The following is a 26115-nucleotide window of genomic DNA, read 5'->3' as shown; positions in this document are numbered from 1 at the left end:
AGCCAATTCCCGGGCGACGCGACTGTTCCCAGCAACTCTTTCCCTCAAAATGTGCCTCTTATCCGCATATATAAAACAACTGGAAACGACAAACTACTTAGGTAGATTAAACTGATCAATTTGCTGTGCGACATTTGTACATCTGCTTGCCAATGAGTCTGATTCTGTGTCTGATTCTGTGTAGAAATGCCACGATGCATCGGCAATGGCTTTTTCTCATGCCAAGTCCCATTGGCATGACTTTGTAGGTGTTTATAACTAATTCCTGTGCTGTTAAAGTCGCAGCCAAGAGTCTCAGGTCCACTGTGAGTGGGGTATAACGGCGTCTGTGATGCAAATCATAGGGCATACAGGGGTTTATGTATCAGGCAGTGAAAAAACTGGAGAAGTGGACCAGTGGAGAAGTTGCCCATAGCAACCAATCAGCTCCTACCTATTATTTTATTAGCTGTACTTGATAAATGCTACATCAAAGCTGATTGGTTGTTATGAGCAGCTTCTCCACTGTTTTCACTGCTTGAAACATAACCCTCAAAGTATTTATAATTTCATGTAAACACTCAACATATTGATTTATCACAATTTCATAATCTGTGTCCCCCTTTTTATGTATACTGAAACTATTTTATAAATGTATGCAACTATTTCCATTTGAGAGAAGGCAACAATAGTCACAGAGACATCTATAGGCTAGGAGGAGGTACTACTGCAAAACATTAATAGGCCATGATACTATTCTATTCTAAATCTAATTAGATTCTTTCTAAGCCTTGAAGAAAAGAATATGACAGAACTGAACTGATCTAATGGAACAGTAGAGTCAGATGTATTGTGTATGAACCATTAACCCTAGACTCTTATAAGCTGGGCCCTCTCTAACCTCTGCCTCACATCTGCACTTCCTTTGTCAACCTAGGGGGAGAGGCATCAACCCATGAAGGCAGATAAATTGGAGAGAGATAAAGTGCCAACCAATCAGTTCTTAACTGTCATTTTTCAAACACAGCTTGTAACATGACAGAAGCTGATTGGCTGGTACTTTATCTCTCTCCAACGCTTGATATGTCTCCCCCCAGGATTGTATTTGTCCTCTTTCTCTCCCGTGAGATTTGTATTTTGTATGATATGTAACTCTGCCTGACGGTGATGACATACTTGTGTCACTGTTTTCTACTCAAATGTGTAGTGGTTGAGTTTACAAAATGGCTTCTTCCGCCGAAGTATTCAAAATGGTGCACTTTAATTTACTCTACAGTATTTCATTTCAGCAGAACGTATGTTTATGTTGTCTATGTCCCCCAGTAACAGAGAGTATAATAGAATGGTACTGTATGTAAATAGTCCTTATGTACTGGAATACATGTAGTAATGTTAGATAGAAAGGAACGTACCCTTGGAGGAATGGTGGGAGGAGGCTGCAAGAAAACAATTGAAATATGAGAAAGCTCACATACCTATATACAATGGACTTATCTTTTTCCAACAACACTAATAGCTGACATTTTATTTGTATATATAGAGCACAAAGGAAGATGGATACAACATCACAGGAAGGTGTATACATGTTACAGGATGGTACATTAGGGTTGTTGCACACCCATTATTGGGAATTATAACCCTCCTTATTGTATGCCAGGAATATTGCAAACATAAAATTACTATTGTTAACTGAATTAAGAAAAAAGTTACAATTGTAGAATAATTCAAATACTGAAAAAATACAAAGATGGACAGATAACTATATACAGATGGACAAGTAAAAACAAGAGAGAGAGGGGGGGGGGAGAGAGAGAGGGGGGAGAGAGAGAGAGAGAGAGAGAGAGAGGAGAGAAAGAGACAGAGAGAGAGAGAGAGAGAGAGAGGAGAGAAAGAGAGGGGAGAGAGAGAGAGAGAGGAGAGAAAGAGAGGGGAGAGAGAGAGGAGAGAGAGAGAGAGAGAGAGAGAGAGAGGGAGAGAGAGAGAGAGAGAGAGAGAGAGAGAGAGAGAGAGAGAGAGGAGAGAGAGAGAGAGAGAGAGAGAGAGGGTGAGAGAGAGAGAGAGAGAGGGGTGGGCTTTCAGGGATTTCTCTGTACTTTTCATGTAACTACTGTATATATAGAGAGGAGAAAGTATTATATAGAATTAAATAGACCCCTATATGTGCATAGATTTAGAACATCGGTAATAGCAGAAGGGGGCACAGAACATATTTATATACTGTACGTTATGATACATGATGTGAACTTACAGTGGGAGTGATGATTGGCTCTGGAAAATAAAATAATTCAAATAAGCACAAATAAATTGTAACTTTATCTAATAGCAACACTTTAATATATTTCTGCAGTATTATAGAACAGCTAGAGCATTAATAATATACAAATGTGTCTTATAAAGTCTGCAGCCACCTTTTATATGAAACTAGCTGTTGTCTCTGGTTTCACCTGGGTCTCTGTCCATACATACTCTCTCTCTCTCTCTCTCTCTCTCTCTCTCTCTCTCTCTCTCTCTCTCTCTCTCTCTCTCTCCTCTCTCTCTCCTGCCCCTCTGTTGCTGTTCTCCAACCTTTGTCTCACTTATTTTTACTCTCAACAGTGTTTCCTCCTCTGCGGGCCAGTCTTTATATGGTTGCATAGCACACGTGTGTCTTTATATGGTTGCACAGCACACGTGTGTCTTTATATGGTTGCACAGCACACGTGTGTCTTTATATGGTTGCACAGCACACGTGTGTCTTTATATGGTTGCACAGCACACGTGTGTCCTTATATGGTTGCACAGCACACGTGTGTCTTTATATGGTTGCACAGCACACGTGTGTCTTTATATAATTGCAAAGCACACGTGTGTCTTTATCCGGTTGCACAGCACACGTGTGACTGGTAGCTAATGACATGTGCTTTTCACACGTTTGGACTATTGTGCACACGCATGTTTGCGTAGATTGCCAGTGACTGTGATGTGTCCTCACTCACCTAGCATTTTGCACCATAGTTACTGTAGAGCATTACTAGCAGTGAAACTGTGTAGAAGAATGAATGTTTGGACTTACCGCAAACAACGTTATCACAGCATGGGTCAGTACCACCTTCTGGGAGTATTACTGGTGCAAAGCCATCATAACATTCTGGATAATTGCAAGTGGCATATTCACATCCCTGGTGTAAAATATTGAGGCAGGTTTCCAGGTTAGAATTATGTACAAGATCCTATTATTATTATAATCATACCACATTAAGGAATACTGAAAATCATTAATATACTGTATAAATTAAATATTATTATTCAACTCAGCAAATAATTGCCTAAGAAAAAAAAAACATTTGTCTCATTATGTGTATTGTATTGTTATGTGCTCTGCTTTGTTTGTGTTGTATTTATTCTTTTATTTTATTTTTAAATCCTGCAGGTATTTATAATTAGCAAGAATCTCAGTGGTCTCTATGGATAGCTGCATATACAGTAGAGATGGGCGCAGACCCTCGTGTTTTGGTTCTAATTCATCCTAAAAACAGCTAAAATCATCTACAGTACTTTGGACCTGTTTACAGGCAATCCAAGTGTCAGATAAAATAAAACCACTACTTATAATTAAAACTAAGGAAGACAGATTTAAAAAAAAAAAACTTTTTTCAACAATGTTTAAAAATATTTTATTAACATTTTTATACTTCAAATGTAGGAGCCATGCTATGTAGCCATAGTGAGAGTAAACGCTGTATTCCCTTATACTATACACTTACGTGAGGAGGTGGTGTTGGAGGAGGACCTGTATATAAATAAAAACAAACATCATTGTACGATGTGTTACAATCATAGAGTATCCACTCAAAGGATAGTTATTTATTATATCATAATAGTCACTAATTACGATTACCTGACTTTCCCTCAACCCAACCTCCATGTCTGATGTGAATGTCACATGTTCTTATTCTGCGGTGGATAGTAGACAATACAGCTAGCTCAGACATATTTACTCTAGAAGCTATGTTGTGGGATGTTTTTTCCTGTTTTTTAGATTATTAACCTACTTTAGCTATACAGAACTATTAGCTGCCATTGTATTTGTTTATATAGAGCACAAAGGAAGATGGATAAAACATCGCAGGAAGGTGTATACATGTTACAGGATGGTACATAAGGGTTGTTACACACCCCTTATTGGGAATTATAACCATCCATATTATTTGCCAGAAATAGGAAATGGACAATTGTTCCCTTTATTGCACTAGTCTGAGCACAGCCGGCCCTGGGTATAGGCTATATAGCTGAATGCTTAAGGCACCATTGCCCCAGCGGGGCATCCAGCAGGCATTACGCCCACCTCACTAGCCTAAATCTTGTCTGTTGCACCAAATTGGGCAGGTCCGGCTCAGATTCTGAGGTGATGCCATGTAGCAGAGGCATCACTAGGGTTGGCATCACCCAGTGCGTTTAAAGGACCACATGCTCCTGAAATGTGGGCATAGCCTCATGGGGAAGGGGGCATGGCCTTGCAGCAGGTCCTGTTTTCATCACTCTGGGGGTGTTCCTTTACCTACTATGCAGACCACCCACATGTCACTCTGACCTCTCCTCATGCCAGTCAGACCTTCCACATGCCATTCAGTGCCCCCATATGTCACTCATAGCTCTTCACATGCCACTCACATTAAGACAGAAGCAAATGGTTGTCCTTACTGATATATTAAAAGAAATCTATCTATATTTTTATACCATATACAACATTGTACTCCCACCTCCGTAGATCACCATTCTACTATCTGTATAAGAAATCTGCAAACAATTGATCTACCAAGCTTTCTAGAAATCGGCAGAACATTAGTAGTAATTGGGTGTGGTACTTTAAGTCACAGGACTGAGCAATTTTTTTTGCCAGCCACACATTGCATGATATGTCCCACAGCCTGATTCTCAGTAATAATTCTGCTCCTGCTCTCATGCTCTGCACTGTCTGCAGTCAGTAAGGGAGTAAGGAGCGCTCTTTACTTGACGATGACAAACATGCACCCACCCTCCACCCTTCCTTCCAACAGTGTGCCAGTTCCAGTCACCCCAATGGCTCTGGTCCCATGGCACCTGGAACCTCTCAAAACTATTTGAGAGGGGCGAGTTGCATCCTTTCCCCCCTTGTTCCGTCACCCATGATACACTCTAATTATAGTGACAGTCATAGAGACAGTTCTCTTCATTGTTGCCTGTGTGACCTCTGTTCTCTTTGTTTGGTTACTTACCACACTCATATTCTGGGCAGCAGTTGGTATCAGAATCTCCAATTTTCAATGGCGGGCTGCCATCTTCACATTCGGGAATGGGATCACAGGTCACCTGGCACTCTGAAAATAAGTTCAAGGTTTTGTATTACCCCGATACCCCTGGTATAATAAACACATCCTGGGAAGGTGGTACACACTGCAGAGGGTTGTATGCTATTGAATCAAACTTCCTCACATAAATGCATCAAATCTTCCACCTATTCCTCATGCAGATTATATTGTTCACTGCAACAAATTTAATGGATTGAGTGCCTGGCCAATGAAATCAAGATTTGCATTATAATTTATACCCAAAAACAATTATGGAACTAAATCAATTACCCAACAAGTTCTACCGCAGCTTCTGTATGCTCGATTATCTCTCACTTATTGTATATAGCAGAAAAAATATTCTCATAATTTATGGGGGGGGGGGCATTGGAGAGAAATATAATTGTGAGAGATTGAGAGATAAAGTACCAACCAATCAGCTTCTAATTTAAATGACAGTTAGTAGCTGATTGGTTGGTACTTTATCTCTCCATGGTTTGATACAAAATGGTTACCCAGAATGCAAAGGATTTGATGGTTCTCTGTGTAGCGGGTGTGGATGCAGGTTCGGTACTTACGACAAATGTAATTTGGACAGCACTGATCTGCCCAAGGGATGGCTACCATGACTTCTCCCTTCTTCTCACATTCCGTAGGGTGACATACGACATCTTTACATGGTTCCTGTATGCGCAAAAATACAATGGCCGCCATATTAATAGCAACCAAATGTGTGTCAGTAAGACCATATGATTGGCATGTTTTGATAGGATGCTGGTGCCTGGAATTCTCCATACAGAGAGAAATATTGTCCCAACCTGCAGTACCACTTGAGCCCATCAGGGGATGCTGGGCTCGTCAATTAAATCTGTGCATTTATTTTATGATATTATGAGACGTTTATAGATAACAGTTTAGTACATTTCAACTATACCTTATACTTTTATATATATATAATATGTGCATAATATACAGGTATAAAAAATGTGATGTGGTACATGGAAAAAAACTTGTGGTGAAATGGCAACAATGAAAAAAGAAATTTGCCCCTGTGAAAAATCTGATTCTACTAGATATTTTATATTTGGAATCCCCTCAACAAAAGACTGTGCTTGCCCCAGCGCAACCTGCTCTATACCATCACCGACTGCCCCAAAACGTAGCGGCTGAGTGGTTCAATGTATACCTTCAGTTTGTGTTAGTAGCTCTCTGCTTTCTGACCCTATTGTTGATCCTATACAGGGGTCTAACCTCTATTCACTAAGCCTTGGAGAGAGATAAAGAGGAGAGTGATAAAGTACCAAACAATCAGCTCCTAACTGTCAATTTTCAAACACAGGACGAGAAGCATCAATCATCGCATTTTGGATGTGATGCATCCCGCCAATGATCACATGCATACCTGCATTTACTAAGGCCGTATGCATGTACATTTAAGCAAAGGACATCTCTCCCAATAAGACCTGTCCTTTGCTGTTTGGGAACGGCCGGGTTTATGACCTGGGAATCCCACTGCGCATGCGCGTCCATCGGTCAGTGCATGCACAAGTCATGGGGAACCTGTGAGGGATCCTATTGGATCCTACTCGGGGAAAGCTTTGAAAAGAAGCCCATAGACCTCTATAAGGCATCGGGTCCAAGCTCCGGAAAGCTTTGTATATGGAAAATGCGGACAAACGTATGAAAACTTCATTTTCGGAGGTTTGACCGTATTTTTAGCATTGATGCATCACATTCACAGCCTGTAACATGACAGTTAGGAGGTGATCGGTTGGTACTTTGGGGTCTATTCACTATGTCTTGGGTGGAGATAAAGTGAACAGAGATAATTTACCAGCCAATCAACTCATAACTTCCATGTCACAGGATGTCCATCCAAGACTTAATAAATAGACAAATCTCTCTCCACTTTGTACATCGAAGGCTTAGTACAACTCCCCTTTAATCCATATTAATGTTGTAGTTCTCATTAATAAGAGTATCACAGCTGAAGGCAAACAAAAATAAATTTCAGCCAATCAGGAGATAAGTTTTGCCGGTAAGTGAAGAATTAAGGGTCGCTTACAAATCCCACAATCTGCAGAGCAACAATTATTTTCTATGCGTGCAATTATACAAAATGAGCCAACCCTGTAACTAAATACTACTTGTGTAGAAACAAAAAATTGGCTTTAACATTTTTATTCCACTTCTGTATATATTCAGATACTTTGTAACTTATATTGTAACTCTCCCTCTATTCTAAATATGGTTGTGTGTAATGCTTTATAACTTACAGGAGGAGGCGCTGCAGTGGTCACGGGGGGAGGAACCTGAAAATAAAAAGAATATAATAGTCTATCAGAATATGCAAAATCAAATATAGGAAGTGCTATCTCTAACCCACAAGGTCTATACAGTAAACATGTAATATAACCCAAGGGGCTAGAACTTCAGAGAGTGGTATGTTCTCATATGTAATACCAGAAAGAGAAAAAAGGTGGAAACAGAGATCAGAAAGGGGGGTCATGTATTGTGCCAGGATAGCAGCAGGGGCTGGTAAAGTTTCCGTACCAGTGGCAGGAGACTGCCGTGGCATGGGGTGCGGATGCTGAGAGGCCTGGAGGTGTCAGTCTATTGTATTGTGAAGCCCCCTGTCCTGCTCAAATGAGAATACACTTTGGCCGACACATGGATCTTGTGCCAAACAGGAGCTGAAAGCCCACACGGGACTCAGAGTAGCTGCTTATACGTCAGCCCCAGGCACGCTCAGAAGTGTTACTCTCACCCACAAATAAAACTACTATCAGGTCTTGCAATGCAGATGTTTAATGACTGTTTATTACCATTACAAAGCTGGGGTGGAGTGGTGATAGAGCACTAACATGCATTACATTAGTGATGTACTGTACTTGCCAATATTAAAGAAAAACTCTCCAAGGTGCCGGTGGGAGGTGGAAGGGGGTAGATTTGCATTATGGTTGCCCTAACCACACTACTGTGCTGTTCAAACCCATGATTATACAATTATAATTATAATTGTATACGTTATACAAACCGCAGGACCCCCCGCACCTCAGTCGAATGGGCAACATGCATGAGATTGGTCCACGGAGTCCAGCATAGCCCCCAAAGTGTAGGACTCTCTTGGAATGAGTAAGTACATGATGTACTAGTGTCTATGAATAAATCTGACCTACAACTAACGGCTCTCCACAGACTATAGGGGAGATGTATCATGTCTTGGAGGGAGATAAAGTGAAGGAGTTGTCCAAGGAAACCAATCAGCTTCTAACAGTCATTTCTGTGCTAGATACATGACAGTTAGCTGGGTACACACTGGAGCGATATCGGTCCGGTTTGGCTTGTCTGGCCAAATCAGAATGACAAATCGGGCATATCCTGCAGTGTGTATGCCCCATTTTGCCGCTCCCACGGTCGCATGTGATATATTCAATCGTTCAAAATATTGACTAGTGTGTATGTGAAAAACGTCCAGGGATGCGCACTCCCGCTGGCCGTCTCCAGTCGGCTGTACATGCAGCATAATCTGGGGTTATCTAGAGTAATGCCCTGCTGCTGAATGCAGCATGGGCCAGCTCCCCTCCCCCCCCGCCGTCATCCGATGCCAGCACCCCCGCCAGTGCCCACTGGTGACGATATTGCCGCATACACACATCATGTAGTGTGTAGGCTTTAATGTTGCTTCAGTACACAAAAGTGTTGTCTTGCTATGTGTAGGGCTGGGTACACTTTAAAATTTTCATAATTTGTTCAACAAAATAATGACAGAATATTAACTTACAGTTGGAGAAGTAGCTGTAAAAAAAAGCAAATAAAGCAAATATTAGTATTAGTAAATATTAGTACAATAGACAGATTTATATACTTTGATACAGTTAACAACTTCAAATAAAGGGGCAGTGTCATTTGTATGGCTACAAATATTAATGGGTTTATATTCAGCGGATGAAGGTGAAAATACTTGCAGTGCAATGTTATACTTGTAACTAGGTGACTGACATTTTCATAATGAGCTCGGTAACTTTTAGGCGGAGTTACTCTATGGTTAGTTAGTATGAAAAGAGGTTTTGCTGTTCTGAAAACATTATTTTTATACAACAGGGGACTTAGCCCCATCTATGGGTTTTAGACATACGGCACCAAAGTTAATTGACGCCAAAATGATTTCCTTTCTTTCCTTTAAGCTATGAATAATACATTTTCAGACGTCAGACCAGAACCAACCGTATGAAATAAAAACAACTAAAATAAAAAAAAGTGCACTTGATAGAAAATGTGTTTCATAGAAATGGAATTAAACACAAGAGTTTATAACTTTATACACACTGGGGATGGTTTAGAGTAGCAGCAGTTACTCTCATGCTGGCCATACACGCTACAATTATCGGGGCGATCCGCCTGATATATCGGTGGATCGCCCCGATAATTGTAGCGTGTGTGCGGGCGACCGAGGGTTAAATATTGCTCGGTCGGGCATGCAGGATTGTCCAGCATGCCCGTCCGATGCGATATTTACCCGGTAAACTGTCGGCCTCATCGGGCAGTGTATGCCCAGCGCGGCCGACAGACAGACATTTCCTGTGTTCCTTCCTACGGAAGGAACAGGGAAATGTCTCCTCCCCCGGGGGCGGAGCACAGATGTCAGGGGAAGGAACAGGGAAATGTCTCCTCCCCCGGGGGCGGAGCACAGATGTCAGGGGAAGGAACAGGGAAATGTCTCCTCCCCCAGGGGCGGAGCGCGGATGTCGGGCTATACACTGTGAGATTTCTCTCACAGTGTATGCCGGCGACATCTGCGGCTGGCATGCTGCCAGATAAAATGTCTGTCGGTCTGACAGACATTTTATCTGGCTGTGTATGCCCAGCATTAGGAAAAAAACACATGCACAAAATGGTGCATTTTCACCAGGGCCGGCTCTAGGGGTGTTTGAACAGTGGGGTCGAATATGGACTCTACCTCATAGAGGATGCAATCCTCCCCACTGTCCCAATTTAAGCAGGGTAGTCCCATTTTGATGGCTCTCAGGGGACACTCAGGCACCACAGCAGCTCTACTTTGCTAAGCAGAGAGCAGCGGTAGCGGTGAAGCTAAATGGAAGCCGCGCACATGCACGCGGCGCTCATTCAGCGGAGGGAGGGGGCTGGGAGAAGCCCAGCTGCTTACGCTTGGCTCGCACCCAGCATGACATAAAATGGGTTGTGTGCCATATGGGTATTCCCCCAAAATGGCGTCATCTGGGGCTCACGGTATATGAAAAATAGGCCACACCACACGCTCGAGCGTTAGGCGCAGAATAGTGGTCACACAGGGCCCCGCTCCATCTGGAGTCGGTCCTGATTTTCACTCAGTTGCACAGCTCCTGCTGCTATAAAGATCTGGTTTATGATGGGAACAAGTAGCAGACCCCAGGGGGGAATCTAGAGTTGTTCTACTCAGACACAATCGGGATGCATTCCCGATGCAACTTAGACGAATGCGCAATAGCAAAAAAAAGGCTCCAATACGTCCGACATCGGCAGCCCATCCTCCTCTAAATCAGGGTCTTTGCATCTAGACAAACTCACTTGTATTTATGTACTGTTCTAGCAGCCTTCAGCCTTTCTTATACATTCACATAATTACTTACGGCACTCATATGTTGGGCAGCATTGTGTCTCTGCATCAAAGTACGTTATCGGCTCGCGGCCCTCACAATATGGAATGGGGTCGCACATCTTGCACCCTGTAAGGAAAATGGAATTCGCAATTCCTTAGCGAGTTGTTTCCAACGGCATACATCATTATGTAGCATTAATACTAAGGGGGGTATTCAATTAGGCTGTGAACAGTCGAAATCAATAAAAAATTAAGTAAATCAATTAAATATTAAATAAATTATTGCCGATTATGTCATTTTCGCATGTTTCAATTATTTCCGTATTCAATTTCAAAGACTTTTCGCTGGGTCGAAAAGTCTTTAAAAAAAACGGGGATAATTTTTCACCATGTTTCACATGGTGAAAAAAAGTGCAGAATTGGGGTTTAGGGGTGCAGGCTTAAAAAAAAATAGCCTGCACCCCTGGGAATGGCCCCTTAAAACGAAATGTGCAAAAAAAGTAAAAATAAATAAAAATCGGGACACCCCAAAAAAATTATTTTAATTTTGGGGTAAATATAAAAAAAAACATGGGGAACACTGTTTAAAAATAGCGCAATAGGTCCAGGGGTAATTTGTAAGTATGCGGCAGGTGTTTTCTAGAATAGGCTATTAGCGGCAGGTGCATTTTTGCTGAATTTTAAAAAAATGAGTTTAGGGACTTCAAAATATGCTAGTACCCATTTTCATGTACCCCAAATTTGATGGGACCACTTAAAAAAATAAAAAAATAAACCTAGTGCTCTTCTGCATCACTTGTTCTAATGTTGGGAAAAAACACCTGTCGCGGCTATTTAAAAATGCAGAACACATTCTGCAGGGCTAGACGGGGGTACCCAGACTGATCCCCCATGTCTGGACATCTTTAGGGGAGACCCTAGATTTATTTCCTGAAAATTGCCGGGTTTTTTTTCGCTGAACCTAATTCGCCGGGTCCCGTTTTCGTTAGTTTTAAATTGAATACGAGGATAAAGCGGGCACGCGCCCGATACTTTATCCCCAGAAAATCTCCGATGTGGAGCGAAAAGTCCAGCACGGACTTTTCGCTCCCATATTGAATACGGCTCTTAGACTAATATCTGGAGCTGTCTATCTCTTGATTCTCTGTTATATTCTCCCATTCAACACATGGAAATGTTATAAAAAAAATGATTAAGTGACGATCAGTAGAGATGATGGCTCGGGTCACACAACACGCAAGTGTACCCAAGTAATAAAGAACTCACGGCATTTGTATATAGCGCAGCATTCGTTCTCCCAGCTGTCCAACTCCAGTGAGGAACCTTCCCTGGCGCAGACAGGTTTCTCTTGACACTCAATGCCATAGCAGGATTTCTGTAAAGATAGGACAGATCTGGTAACCAATCAGCAAAGCCGTCTTTTCTTGATTCAACAGGAAGCTGTGACGGTTACTTACGCCTCGAGTCGTTATTTCAGGGCTGGGTGTTGTGGGGGGTTCATTGGGTACTGCAAAAGAAAGCAGTGTGAATAGTAATTTCCATTTTTGCGGATTTTACCTAACTAGGGGGTGGCAAAGGGGAGTGGGTACTAACTACCCAAACACAGGCTTGTTGGAGGGCTTGGGTAAATAGTTTGCTCCCCATTTCTTACCTGTCATCGGCAGCAGACTCTCTCTCCAGCCCAGCCTAGGTGCATTTTCAGACGCAAAATCAAAACTTGCCCCAGTTCTATTTAGATGCGATCTCTGTGTCTGAACATGTTGTCCTGTGTCAGCGCTACTGCGCCCGCGTCTGCCTAACCCCCCCGTTGCCTTCCAGGTGCGCCCATTGGATTTCTCAGCTCTTGTGTCTAAATTTGTTCTGTGTACCCCGGCGGAAACCATCGGGACGCATGCGCTGTGTGACTCGGACTCATGCGCATCGCTTCCAACACTAATAATCCATGTTACTGACCTATTCTCCAATACCATATTTTCCAGTATATTTAGCTAGTAATATAGGCGGCTGGTGCAGGCAAAATTAATTAAAAGGAAAATAGATTTAAAAAAATAAAATTGATATGAAACTACTTTTCGCTGCCATAAACTGGTCCTGCCGTGCGTAGCCTATGTCATGAATACCGCACTGTATAGTGAATAAATACATTGAGAGAACATAGAACTTAACTTACTGCAATCATAGAGGGCACAGCACGGGTCTTCTGGGTTCGATTTCACTAGAACTCGATCGCCTTCATCACAATCTGGTTCGGAGCACTCGTATGGGTTACAAGGCTTTCAGGTAAAGAAAAGCAAACAGATATATAAATAACATGATAAATACTACCGTAAATAAATATTTTCTACACCTGTTACTTTTATTGTGTAACAATATCAAATCTTCATTGGCACATTGCAAATATGCCCCTAGAGGCGGTGAGCAGTACTAAACTTCCAAAAAACGGGAAGTACAGATGTGTCCTCATACGCTGTGGCTTCAGTTCCGCCAAACAGTTTCCGGGCTGTGCCCACCATCTTTTTCCCTCAAAATGTGCATCTTATTCTTATAAATAAAACTAGTGGAAACGACAAACTACTTAGGTAGACTGAACTGATCAATTTGCTGTGCGACATTTGTACATCTGCTGGCCAATGAGTCTGATTCTGTGTAGAAATGCCACGATGCAGCAGCAGCGGCTTTTTCTCATGCCAAGTTCCATTGGCGTGACTTTGTAGGTGTTTATAACTAATTCCTGTGCTGTTAAAGTCGCAGCCAAGAGTCTAAGGTACACTGTGAGTGGGATATTACTGTGTCTGTGATGCGAATGAGATGCTAAATTTAAAGAACAAGATGCTATTCTACACCTTTCTTAGGGGCAGATGTACTAAGCTCTGGAACAGGGGCAGAAGTATAGGAGACAATGGAGGCGCCTGCCACCGGGCGCCAGCACTGAAGGGGCACCTCCTCCATCACCCACAATATATTCGCCACTCTTAAAGCTGTAAAAATGGGGGATAGGGGGGCACTAAATGATAACTTGCCTCCGGGCATCTTAGATGAACTTACGCCCCTGCTCTGGAAAGTAATAAAGTGGTAAACTACCAACCAATCAGCTCCTAACTGTGATCTTTCAAACACAGCCTGTAACATGACAGTTAGTTGCTGAGTGGTTGGTAGTTTATCACTCTCCAATTTATCACTTTCCAGAGCTTAGTACATCTCCCCATTTGTGGCTTAGTCACGCCAGGCATCTTGCGCTGAATGGACGCTAGGTGTATGAGGGCACATTTGTGTTTATGTGAATACGTCCTCTTACAGTAGTAGTTGTCTTTTAACTGGTTTCAAACTGATGGCTGGCTCCATATTCAAATGCCATAACCTTGGTGCAAATCATAGGGCATACAGTGGAGAAGTTGCCCATAGCAACTAATCAGTTCCTACCTATTATTTTATAGACAGTACTTGATAAGTGCTACATCAAAGCTGATTGGTTGCTCTGAGCAACTTCTCCACTGTTTTCACTGCTTGATACATAAACCCCAAAGTATTTATAATTTCATGTAAACACTCAACATATTGATTTATCACAATTTCATAATCTGTGTCCCCCTTTTATGTATACTCAAAACTATTTTATAAATGTATGCAACTATTTCCATTTGAGAGAAGACAACAATAGTCACAGAGACATCTACAGGCTAGGAGGAGGTACTACTGCAAAACATTAATAGGCCATGATACTATTCTATTCTAAATCTAATTAGATTCTTTCCAAGCCTTGAAGAAAGGAATATGACAGAACTGAACGGATCTAATGGAACAGTAGCACTCTTATAAGCTGGGCCCTCTCTAACCTCTGCCTCACATCTGCACTTCCTTTGTCAACCTAGGGGGAGAGGCATCAACCCATGGTGATAGATAAATTGCAGAGAGATAAAATACCCACCAATCAGCTCCTAACTGTCATATTTCAAACACAGCCTGTAACGTGACAGTTAGAAGCTGATTGGTTAGTACTCTATTTCTTTCCAAGGCTTGCTACGTCTCCCCCCCAGGATTGTACTTGTCCTCTTTCTCTCCCATGAGATTTGTATTTTGTATGATATGTAACTCTGCCTGACGGTGATGACATACTTGTGTCACTGTTTTCTACTCAAATGTGTAGTGGTTGAGCTTACAAAATGGCTTCCTCCACCGGGAGTATTCAAAATGGTGCACTTTACTCTACAGTATTTCATTTCAGCAGAACGTATGTTTATGTTGTCTATGTCCCCCAGTAACAGAGAGTATAATAGAATGGTACTTTATGTAAATAGTCCTTATGTACTGGAATACATGTAGTAATGTTAGATAGAAAGGAACGTACCCTTGGAGGAATGGTGGGAGGAGGCTGCAAGAAAACAATTGAAATATGAGAAAGCTCACATACCTATATACAATGGACTTATCTTTTTCCAACAACACTAATAGCTGACATTTTATTTGTATATATAGAGCACAAAGGAAGATGGATACAACATCGCAGGAAGGTGTATACATGTTACAGGATGGTACATTAGGGTTGTAGCACACCCATTATTGGGAATTATAACCCTCCTTATTGTATGCCAGGAATATTGCAAACATAAAATTACTATTGTCAACTGAATTAAGAAAAAAGTTACAATTGTAGAATAATTAAAATACTGAGAAAATACAAAGATGGACAGATAAATATATACAGATGGACAAGTAAAAACAAGAGAGAGAGAGAGAGAGAGAGGAGAGAGAGAGAGAGTGAGAGAGGGGAGAGAGAGAGAGAGAGAGAGAGAGAGAGGGGGGAGAAAGAGAGGTGAGAGAGAGAGAGAGAGAGAGAGAGAGAGAGGGGGAGAGAGAGAGGGGAGAGAGAGAGAGAGAGAGAGAGAGAGAGGGGGAGAGAGAGAGAGAGGGGAGAGAGAATTAAGTAGACCCCTATGTGTGAATAGATTTAGAACATCGGTAAAAGCAGAAGGGGGCACAGAACATATTTATATACTGTGCATTTATGATACATGATGTGAACTTACAGTGGGAGTGATGATTGGCTCTGGAAAATAAAATAATTAAAAAAATTGTAACTTTATCTAATAGCAACACTTTAATATATTTCTGCAGTATTATAGAACAGCTAGTGCATTAATAATATACAAATGTGTCTTATAAAGTCTGCAGCCGCCTTTTATAGGATAAACTAGCTGTTGTCTCTGGCTTTGCCTGGGTCTGTGTCTATATACACTCTCTCTCTCTCTCTCCTCTCTCTCTCTCTCCTCTCTCCTTTCTCTCTCTCTCTCTCTCTCTCTCTCTCTCTCTCTCTCTCTCTCTCTCCTCTGTTGCTGTTCTCCAACCTCTGTCTGACTTATTTTTACTCTCAATAGTATTTCCTCCTCTGCGGGCCAGTCTTTATATGGTTGCACAGCACACGTGTGTCTCTATATGGTTGCATAGCACACGTGTGTCTTTATCCAGTTGCACAGCACACGTGTGTCTTTATCCAGTTGCACAGCACACGTGTGTCTTTATCCGGTTGCACAGCACACGTGTGTCTTTATCTGGTTGCACAGCACACGTGTGACTGGTAGCTAATGACATGTGCTTTTCACACGTTTGGACTATTGTGCACACGCATGTTTGCGTAGATTGCCAGTGACTGTGATGTGTCCTCACTCACCTAGCATTTTGCACCATAGTTACTGTAGAGCATTACTAGCAGTAAAACTGTGTAGAAGAATAAATGTTTGGACTTACCGCAAACAACGTTATCACAGCATGGGTCAGTACCACCTTCTGGGAGTATTACTGGTGCAAAACCATCATAACATTCTGGATAATTGCAAGTGGCATATTCACATCCCTGGTGTAAAATATTGAGGCAGGTTTCCAGTTTAGAATTTATAAACAAGATCCTATTATTATTATAATCATACCACATTAAGGAATACTTAAAATTATTGTTAATATACTGTATAAATTAAAATATTATTCAACTCAGCAAATAATGACCTAAGAAAAAAATAAACATTTGCCTTCTTATGTGTATTGTATTGTTATGTGCTCTGCTTTGTTTGTGTTGTGTTTATTCTTTTATTTTATTCTTAAATCCTGAAATCTCTATGGATAGCTGCATATACAGTAGAGATGTGCGCAGTTCTAATTCATCCTAAAAACAGCTAAAATCATGTACTTTGGACCTGATTACATGCAATCCAAAACCCAAGTTCAGATTTTATCTCTGAGTTCCGAACTTACAGCCGACCCGAGCCAGGACCCCAAAGTGATTCCGAACCGTGGCTCAATTTGGCTCCTGAACCCCTAAGTTCGGGTTTGTATGGTTTTCAGGAAAACCGAATCGCACATCTCTAATATACAGATGAGGAGTGTCGGATAAAATAAAACCACTACTTATACTTAAAACTAAGCAAGACAGATTAACATTTTTATATATATGAATGTACCAGTCATACTATCTAGCCATAGTGAGAGAAAACACTGTATTTACTATACACTTACGTGAGGAGGTGGTGTTGGTGGAGGACCTGTATATAAATAAAAACAATAAACATCATTGTATAATGTGTTGCAATCATAGAGTATCCACTAGTCTTTATTATATCATATTAGTCACTAATTACGATTACCTGACTTTCCCTCAACCCAACCTCCATGTCTGATGGATGTGAATGTCACATGTTCTTATTCTGCGGTGGATAGTAGACAATACAGCTAGCTCAGACATATTAGAAGCTATGTTGTGGAGCTTTTTTCCTGTTTTTTAGATTATTGACCTATTTTAGGAAATGGACAATTGTTCCCTTTATTACACTATTCTGAGCACAGCCGGCCCTGGGTATAGGCTATATAGCTGAATGCTTAAGGCACCATTGCCCCAGCAGGGGGTCCAGCAGGCATTACGGCCCACCTCAACGTTGTTTAAGGAACACTAGCTTAAATCTTGTCTATTGCACCAACTTGGTCAGGTCCGGCTCAGATTCTGAGGTGATGCCATGCAGCAGAGGAATCACTAGGGTTGGCATCACCCAGTGCACTTAAAGGACCACGTGCTCATGACATGTTGGTGTGGCCACATGGGGAAGGGGGCATGGCCTCGCAGCAGGCCCCCGTTTTCATCACTCTGGGGGAGTACCTTTACCTTCTATGCAGACCACCCACATGTCACTCTGACCTCTCCTCATGCCAGTCAGACCTTCCACATGCCATTCAGTGCCGCCATATGTCACTCATAGCTCCCCACATGCCACTCACATTAAGACAGAAGCAAATGGTTGTCCTTACTGATATATTAAAAGAAATCTATCTATATTTTTATACTATATACAACATTGTACTCCCACCTCCGTAGATCACCATTCTACTATCTGTATAAGAAATCTGCAAACAATTGATCTACCAAGCTTTCTAGAAATCGGCAGAACATTAGTAGTAATCGGCTTTGGTACTTTAAGTCACAGGACTGAGCAATTTTTTTTGCCAGCCACTCATTGCATGATATGTCCACAGGACTAGACCAACCTATAACTAAGGTTAAACCAGTCCCACAGCCTGATTCTCATTAGTAGTTCTGCTTCTGCTCTCATGCTCTGCACTGTCTGCAGTCAGTAAGGGAGTAAGGAGCGCTCTTTACGTGACGATGACAAACGTGCACCCACCCTCTTCCCTTCCTTCTAACAGAACAGTGCACCAATTTCAGCACCTCCAATGGCTCTGGTCCCATGGCACTTGGCACCTCTCAAAAATGTTTCAGAGGGGCGAGTCGCCTCCTTTCCCTCCTTGTTCAGTCACCCATGATACACCCTAATTCTAGTGACAGTCATAGAGATAGTTATCTTCTTTGTAGCCTGTGTGACATCTGGGGTCGATTCAGACCCGGACGCTAAGCTGCGCTCTCTCGCCTCCAAAAGGGGCCGGGTATGCAAATTCCGCGATCGCACTGCCTGGTGTAAGGATGCCCTCTATGTCTTAGAGAGTGACGGCAGAGCGAACGCACCCGGTATAAAGACGTCCACTTTTCTTTCTTAACACACATCATCTCCAGGAAGTGTATGATTAATCAGAACCATCAAGAGCCATCGGAGCCGCACGCAGCGCTTGAGGGAGACCCTACCCCACCGCCAGTACTGCGATCACTGCAGGCTGAAATACAACCAAGTGACGTGTACAATAATGCTCCATGCTAATTATGCACACTGATAAAACTCAGTTTTGACGCCCAGACACGCCTGCGTTCGCAGCACCACTCCCCCGTTCCCAAGCACATTCCCCTGTTACCACCCACAAATGGCGCTATCTGTCACTCAAAGTAGCGCTCAATCTTTGTGTTAAGAGCGCACGGTTCCCGATGGCAATGACTGGTTCGCGCACTGCGATGCATACGCATGCACAGATGGGCGACAATCGCCCACAGAGTGCATCCACGGCTTAGCGTCCGGGTCTGAATTGGGCCCTCTGTTCTCTTTTTTTGGTTACTTACCACACTCATATTCTGGGCAGCAGTTGGTTTCAGAATCTCCAATTTTCAATGGCGGGCTGCCATCTTCGCATTCGGGAATGGGATCACAGGTCACCTGGCACTCTGAAAATAAGTACAAGGTTTTGTATTACCAAGGGACCCCTGGTATAATAAACACATCCTGGGAAGGTGGTACACACTGCAGAGGGTTGTATGCTATTGAATCAAACTTTCTAACATGAATGCATCAAATCCTCCACCTAATCCTCATGCAGATTATACTGTTCACTGCAACAAATTGAACGGACTGAGTGCCTGGCCAATTAAATCAAGATTTGCATTATAATTTATACCCAAAAACAATTATGGAACTAAATCAATTACCCAACAAGTTCTACCGCAGCTTCTGTATGATCGCTTATCTCTCACTTATTGTATATAGCAGAACAAAAATCATATGATGATGAATTGGTATTGGAGAGAAAAAAAAATTGTGAGAGATAAAGTACCAACCAATCAGCTTCTAACTTACATTTTACTTTACAGGCTGTGTTTGAAAATGACAGTAGCTGATTGGTTGGTATTTTATCTCTCACAATGTTACCTCTCTCCAAGCTTTGATGAATAATTATTGCCCAGAATGCAAAGGATTTGATGGTTCACTGTGTAGCGGGTGTGGATGCAGGTTCGGTACTTACGGCAAATGTAATTTGGACAGCACTGATCTGCCCAAGGGATGGCTACCATGACTTCTCCCTTCTTCTCACATTCCGTAGGATGACATACAACATCTTTACATGGTTCCTGTATGTGCAAAAATACAATATCATAAGGGAATGTGCCAGTATTCAGAGTGGGAATATAATGTATCAAACGCCGTCCATGCTAATTGCAGCCATTTCAATACTAAACAATGCAAATGTCCAGCACAGTCTGATTTGTCAAAGCTTAGAGATAACTCTGATTAACTGTTGTCTTTTTTTAAATCTTTTGCATATTCCACAATATTGATAACAACCAAATGTTTGTCATTAAGACCATATGATTGGCATGTTTTGGTAGGACGCTGGTGCCTGAAATCCCCCATACAGAGAGAAATATTGTCCAAACCTGCAGTACCACTTGTGCCCATCAGGGGATGCTGTGCCCTTCAATTCTATCTGTGCATCTATTTTATGATGTTATCAGACCCTTATAGACAATATTGTAGCAGATGTCAAATAAACCTTACACTTATCATTATATTATATATATATAATATGTGCATAATATACAGGTATAAAAAAATGTGATGTGGTACTTCGAAAAAACTTATGGTGAAATGGCACCAATGAAAAAAGAAATTTGACCCTGTGAAAAATCTGATTCTACTAGATATTTTATATTTGGAATCCCCTCAACAAAAGACTGTGCTTGCCCCAGCGCAACCTGCTCTATACCATCACCGACTGCCCCAAAACGTAGCGGCTGAGTGCTTCAATGTGTACTTTCAATTTGTGTTAGTAGCTCTCTGCTTTCCGACCCTTTTGTTGATCCTATACAGGGGTCTAACCTCTATTCACTAAGCCTTGGAGAGATATAAAGTGGAGAGTGATAAGTACCAACCAATCGGCTCGTAACTGTCATTTTTCAAACACAACCTATAGAGTGACAGTTAGGAGCTGATTGGTTGGTATTTTATCTCCGTCCACTTAGTGAATATACCCCTAAATGATTCAGGAGTAGATGTACTAAGCTTTGAAGAGAGATAAAGTGGAGATACATAAAGTACCAATTAATCAGCTCCTAACTGGCATTTTTCAAAAACAGGGCGGGAAGCATCAATCATCGCATTTTGGATGTGATGCATCCCGTCAATGATCACATGCATACCTGCATTTACTAAGGCCGTATGCATGTACATTTAAGCAAAAGACATCTCTCCCAATAAGACCTGTCCTTTGCAGTTTGGGAACGTCCGGGTTCATGACCCGGGAGTCCTTCTCTGCATGCGTGTCCATCGGTCAGTGCATGCACAAGCCGCGGGGGACCCAGTGATGGATCTAATTGGATCCCACTCGGGGAAAGCTTTGAAAAGAAGCCCATAAACCTCTATAAGGCATCGGGTCCAAGCTCCGGAAAGCTTTGCATATGGAAAATGCGGACAAACGTATGAAAACTTCATTTTCTGAGGTGTGACCATACTTTTAGCAATGATGCTATACCGTCCATAGCCTGTAACATAACAGTTAGGAGATGATTGGTTGGTACTTTGGCAACTATTTACTAAGTCTTGGATGGAGATAAGGTACCACAGTCAATCAACTCCTAACTGCCATGTCACAGGCTGTGTTTGAAAAATGACAGATAGGAGCTGGTTGTCTGGTACTTTATCTCTATTGGCTTAGTAAACAGACAAATCTCTCTCCACTTTTTCCCTCCAAGGCTTAGTACAACTCCCCTTTAATCCATATTTTATGGTGTAATAGTATCACATCTGAAGGCAAACAAAAATACATTTCAGCCAATCAGGAGATAAGTTTTGCCGGTAAGTGAAGAATTAAGGGTCGTTTACAAATCCCACAATCTGCAGAGCAACAATTATTTTCTATGCGTGCAATTGTACAAAATGACCCAACCCTGTAACTAAATACTACTTGTGAAGAAATAAAAAATTGGCTTTAAAAGTTCTATTCTGCTACTGTATATATTCAGATACTTTGTAACTTATACTGTAACTCTCCCTCTAATCATGGTTGTGTGTAGGGCTCTATAACTTACAGGAGGAGGCGCTGCAGTGGTCACGGGGGGAGGAACCTGAAAATAAACAGAATATAATAGTCTGTCAGGATTCAGAATATGAAAAATCAAATATAGAATATAAAATTTCTCATATGTAATACCAGACAGAGAAATACCCAGTGTCGTAGCTGCACTGTCCCCTAGTGGATGAAGGCGAAAAGGGGGAAACAGAGACCAGATAGAGGGGTCATGTATTGTGCCAGGATAGCAGAAGGGGCTGGTAAAGTTTCCGTACCAGTGGCAAAAGACTGCCGTGGCATGGGCTGCGGATTTGCTGAGAGACCTGGAGACAGGGCCGTAGCTAGGGTAGTGCAGCCGGTGCCATCGCACAGGGCACCACAGATCAGGGGGCGCTGTTTGGGCCTGTCAAATTTCTGTTTATTATAATTCTCACTTGTAGCTTCCTCTTATTTCATCCCCAGCATCTCCTGGCCTCTCCTTTCTCTTCCCTGACCCTTCCCCATGAGGCCATTCCCCTTTTTTGGGTGCATTATGTCCCTTTGAAAAATGAGGGGGGCGCCAATGCTCTTCCTGGCACAGGCCACCAAAAAGTCTAGCTATGGCTCTGCCTGGAGGTGTCAGTCTATTGTATTGTGAGCCCCTGTCCTGCTCAAATGAGAATACACTTTGGCCGACACATGGATCTTGTGCCAAACAGCAGTTGAAAGCCCACACGGGACTTAGTAGCTGCTTATGCATCAGCCACAGGTTACTCTTACCCTCAAATAAAACTACTATCAGGTCTTGCAATGGAGATGTTTAATCAGTGTTTATTACCATTACAAAGCTGGGGTGGAGTGGTGATAGAGCACTAACATGCATTACATTAGTGATGTACCGTACTTGCCAATATTAAAGAAACACTCTCTGAGGTGCTGGGAGGGAGGGGAAGGAATGGGGGGCTAGATTTGCATTATCGTTGCTCTGACCACACTATTGCGCAGTTCAAACCTACGCTTCAATGCGTTTTGCATCATTTAAACAGCCGAATCCCCACTTCACTCAAATGAGCGACACAAACAAGATTGGTCTACTCTCTACAATGTCCGGGAGAGCCCCCAAAATGTAGGACTCATTTGGTATGAGTAAATACTGTAAGTACATAATGTACTAGTGCCTATGAATAAGTTTGACCTCTGACTAACGGTTCTCCGCAGACTATAAGGTGAGATGTATCAAGCCTTGGAGAGAGTTGTACAAAGCAACCAATCAGCTTCTAACTGTCATTTCAAAGACCATGCTAGATAATTCACAGGTAGAAGCTGATTGGCTGCTTTGGGCAACTCCACTTTATCTCTTTCCAAGACTCAATACATCTCCCCCTTACACAGTAAAGACCACAGAATAATATACTAGCAAGAATAGGTTAAACTACTCAATGCAAATTATTGAGAGAACTAATAATCACCTACAGTAATGTTACTTATATACTTATAATGTTATTGTTACACAGCTCACAATAGTCATGAGAAAGTACCCTATCAATTCAGTAGGAAGGAACTAGCACCTTGTGGACCAATATAGGCTGAATGTTGCTTCAGTGCACAAGTGTTGTCTTGCTATGTGTAGGTCTGGGTACACTTTATAATGTTCATAACTCGTTGCACAAAATAGTTATAGAATATTAACTTACAGTTGGAGGTTTACTGTTTTCAGCTGTAAAAAAAATGCAAATAAAGTAAGTATTAGTAAATTATATAAATTATAGACAGATTGTTATAATTTGATACATTTAACAATTGCAATAAAGGGGCAGTGTCGTTTGTATGGCTACAAATATTAATGGGTTTATATTCAGCTGATGAAGGTGAAAATACTTGCAATGTTATACTTGTAACTAGGTGACTGACATTTTCATAATGAGCTCGGTAACTTTTTGGCGGAGTTACGCTATAGTTAGTTAGTATGAAAAGAGGTTTTGCTGTACTGAAAATATTATTATTATACTACAGGGGACTTAGCGCCATCTATGGGTTTTAGATATACGGCACCAAAGTTAATTCAAGCCAAAAAATTTAGTTTCCTTTAAGCTATGAATAATACATTTTCATACGTCACGCCAGAACCAACTGTATGAAATAAAAACAACTAAAATAAACTAGTAAATGGTAAAAAAAAAAAAAAAAAGTGTCACTTCATAGAAAATGTGTTTCATAGAAATGGAATTCAACACAATTAAACACAACAGTTTATAACTTTATACACATTGAGATTAGTGCAGAGGAGCATGTAAAATAGGTCACTCATATGCACAGCCCCAGATGCTATAAAGATCCAGCTTATGACGGGAAAAGGTGGCAGATCCCAGGGGTGAAACTAGAGATGTGCGTGCACCCTCGTGTTTTGGCAAAACCATCCTCAAGTGTTTTAGTTTGGATTCGGTTTTGGATTACTTTAAAATTGATAAAAAATGGCTAAAATCGTGTTGCTTTGGAGCTGCTTACATGCAAAACCCCAGATTCGCTTACTAAATCTGAGTTCCGAGCTGACAGCTGGCCCGAGCCAGGGACTTGGTTGTTCTCAGAGCCCCAAAAGTGATTCTGCAATGTTGACATCTGTAACTAGACTTCTCTCATGCTGCCAATGACTGATAGAATTCCTCACCACAACCAGCCAGACTCCAACAGCCTTCAAGTCTTTAAACACTCCCTGAAAACTCTTCCTTAAGGTGCCCATCCACTAGCCAATTACACTGTACGATTGCACGATGACGACATCGTAATCGTACAATCGCTCAGTAATTGGCCGCAAATTGTGCACAAATCGTGCATCCAAATGTCGGAAACGACCAGCGATGCGCGCTCCCGCTGGTCGTTTCCGACATCAATCATCGGCCGAACATGCAAGTCAATCTGCCGATAAAGGCAGATTGGCCATGTTCTGGGATGAATAATGTGCCTACACTGAATGATCAATCATTCAGTGTAGGCACTGCACCCCCTAGTGGACGACGGTATGATTACGATGTCGTAATCGCACCGTCTTTCCCTGATCTACTAGTGATTGGGCACCTTTAGAGCTTTCCCTGCTTCAGCCTGTACTACCCACATTAGAGTAACTTCTCACCTGTTTCTAATCTGCCCTGAGCCACACTCACTATGCTATGCTCCAGTTACTGTGTAAGCTATCTCATGGGCATTGCTCTTTGTTTGTATGTCTCCATTTACTTTGACTACCTTGTATATCCTGTTTTTCTCACTCTCTGGTACTGTGGAGCTCTGTGGCACTTTACAAATCAATGATAATAATAGTAATAATAATAATAATAATAAAAATACTAACGGCAAGTATATACTGGACAACATTGTGTTTCTGGATCAATGGTCATTTTCGGCTGATCTCCATTACAGTATGGTTTTGGGCCGCATAATCCACATTCTGAAATATAACAGACAATCCTCATATGCATGACACAAAGCCGTACAAGCCCCACTCACGTAAAAGCATCTCCCTGCAAAAGCAAGTACAGTAACTTTGGGGGAGATGTATCAAGGCTTAGAGAGAGTGGAAAGAGATAAAGTGGAAAGAGATAAAGTACCAACCAATCAGCTCCTAACTACTACATTACAGGCTGTCTTTGAAAAATGACAGTTTGGAGCTGATTGGTTGGAACTTTATCTCGGGGGGGGGGCAACTACATCTATATATTTTGCATGCACGGTAAATAACGTCTGCCTTTGCATATAGCCCACAAATGCTGGATAGCTTTATTCTTTCACTATAATTTCTATTTGACCTAGGACACATCCCTCCCAAATCTCACTCTCTCTGCACACGTTACCTCCCCAACATGAAGGGAGATAAACCATGAGGTGTTTGCTGTGCATTGCCCCCTTGAATGTGCTGGTGACGTTTCCCTTTTAAGATTTTGGGGGAGATGTACTAAACTTTGGAGAGAGATAAAGTACCAACCAATCAGCTCACAGGCTGTGTAAAAAATGACGGGAGCTGATTGGTTGGTACTTTATCTCTCTACCACTTTATCTCTC

The 26115-nt window shown here is 41.8% G+C and overlaps 1 protein-coding gene across 1 annotated transcript in view; it reads right to left on the bottom strand.

Moving 5' to 3' along the window:
• The window catches only part of LOC148478190 (uncharacterized), a gene marked incomplete at its 3' end in the record, with an annotated part of 198930 nt that overhangs the window by 11452 nt on the left and 161363 nt on the right, over positions 1 to 26115 (bottom strand). The window contains exons 89-109 of the mRNA XM_088455835.1: positions 25409 to 25504; positions 23760 to 23782; positions 22106 to 22141; positions 20044 to 20149; positions 19367 to 19468; positions 17389 to 17414; positions 16627 to 16732; positions 15909 to 15928; positions 15230 to 15253; positions 13055 to 13157; positions 12342 to 12391; positions 12151 to 12259; positions 10916 to 11011; positions 9070 to 9083; positions 7562 to 7597; positions 5864 to 5969; positions 5214 to 5315; positions 3723 to 3748; positions 3032 to 3137; positions 2228 to 2247; positions 1392 to 1415 (exon numbers count right to left, since the gene is read on the bottom strand). Of these exons, the coding sequence (XP_088311961.1) occupies positions 1392 to 1415; positions 2228 to 2247; positions 3032 to 3137; positions 3723 to 3748; positions 5214 to 5315; positions 5864 to 5969; positions 7562 to 7597; positions 9070 to 9083; positions 10916 to 11011; positions 12151 to 12259; positions 12342 to 12391; positions 13055 to 13157; positions 15230 to 15253; positions 15909 to 15928; positions 16627 to 16732; positions 17389 to 17414; positions 19367 to 19468; positions 20044 to 20149; positions 22106 to 22141; positions 23760 to 23782; positions 25409 to 25504 (1331 nt within the window). The remainder of the gene's footprint in view (positions 1 to 1391; positions 1416 to 2227; positions 2248 to 3031; positions 3138 to 3722; positions 3749 to 5213; positions 5316 to 5863; positions 5970 to 7561; positions 7598 to 9069; positions 9084 to 10915; positions 11012 to 12150; positions 12260 to 12341; positions 12392 to 13054; positions 13158 to 15229; positions 15254 to 15908; positions 15929 to 16626; positions 16733 to 17388; positions 17415 to 19366; positions 19469 to 20043; positions 20150 to 22105; positions 22142 to 23759; positions 23783 to 25408; positions 25505 to 26115) is intronic.

The sequence above is a fragment of the Taudactylus pleione genome, unplaced genomic scaffold (genome assembly GCF_031769625.1).
Source record: "Taudactylus pleione unplaced genomic scaffold, aTauple2 ptg000672l, whole genome shotgun sequence".
Classification (NCBI taxonomy): domain Eukaryota; kingdom Metazoa; phylum Chordata; class Amphibia; order Anura; family Myobatrachidae; genus Taudactylus; species Taudactylus pleione.
The sequence above is the reverse complement of the archived record's forward strand: the minus strand, read 5'-3'. Positions and strand labels throughout refer to the sequence as shown.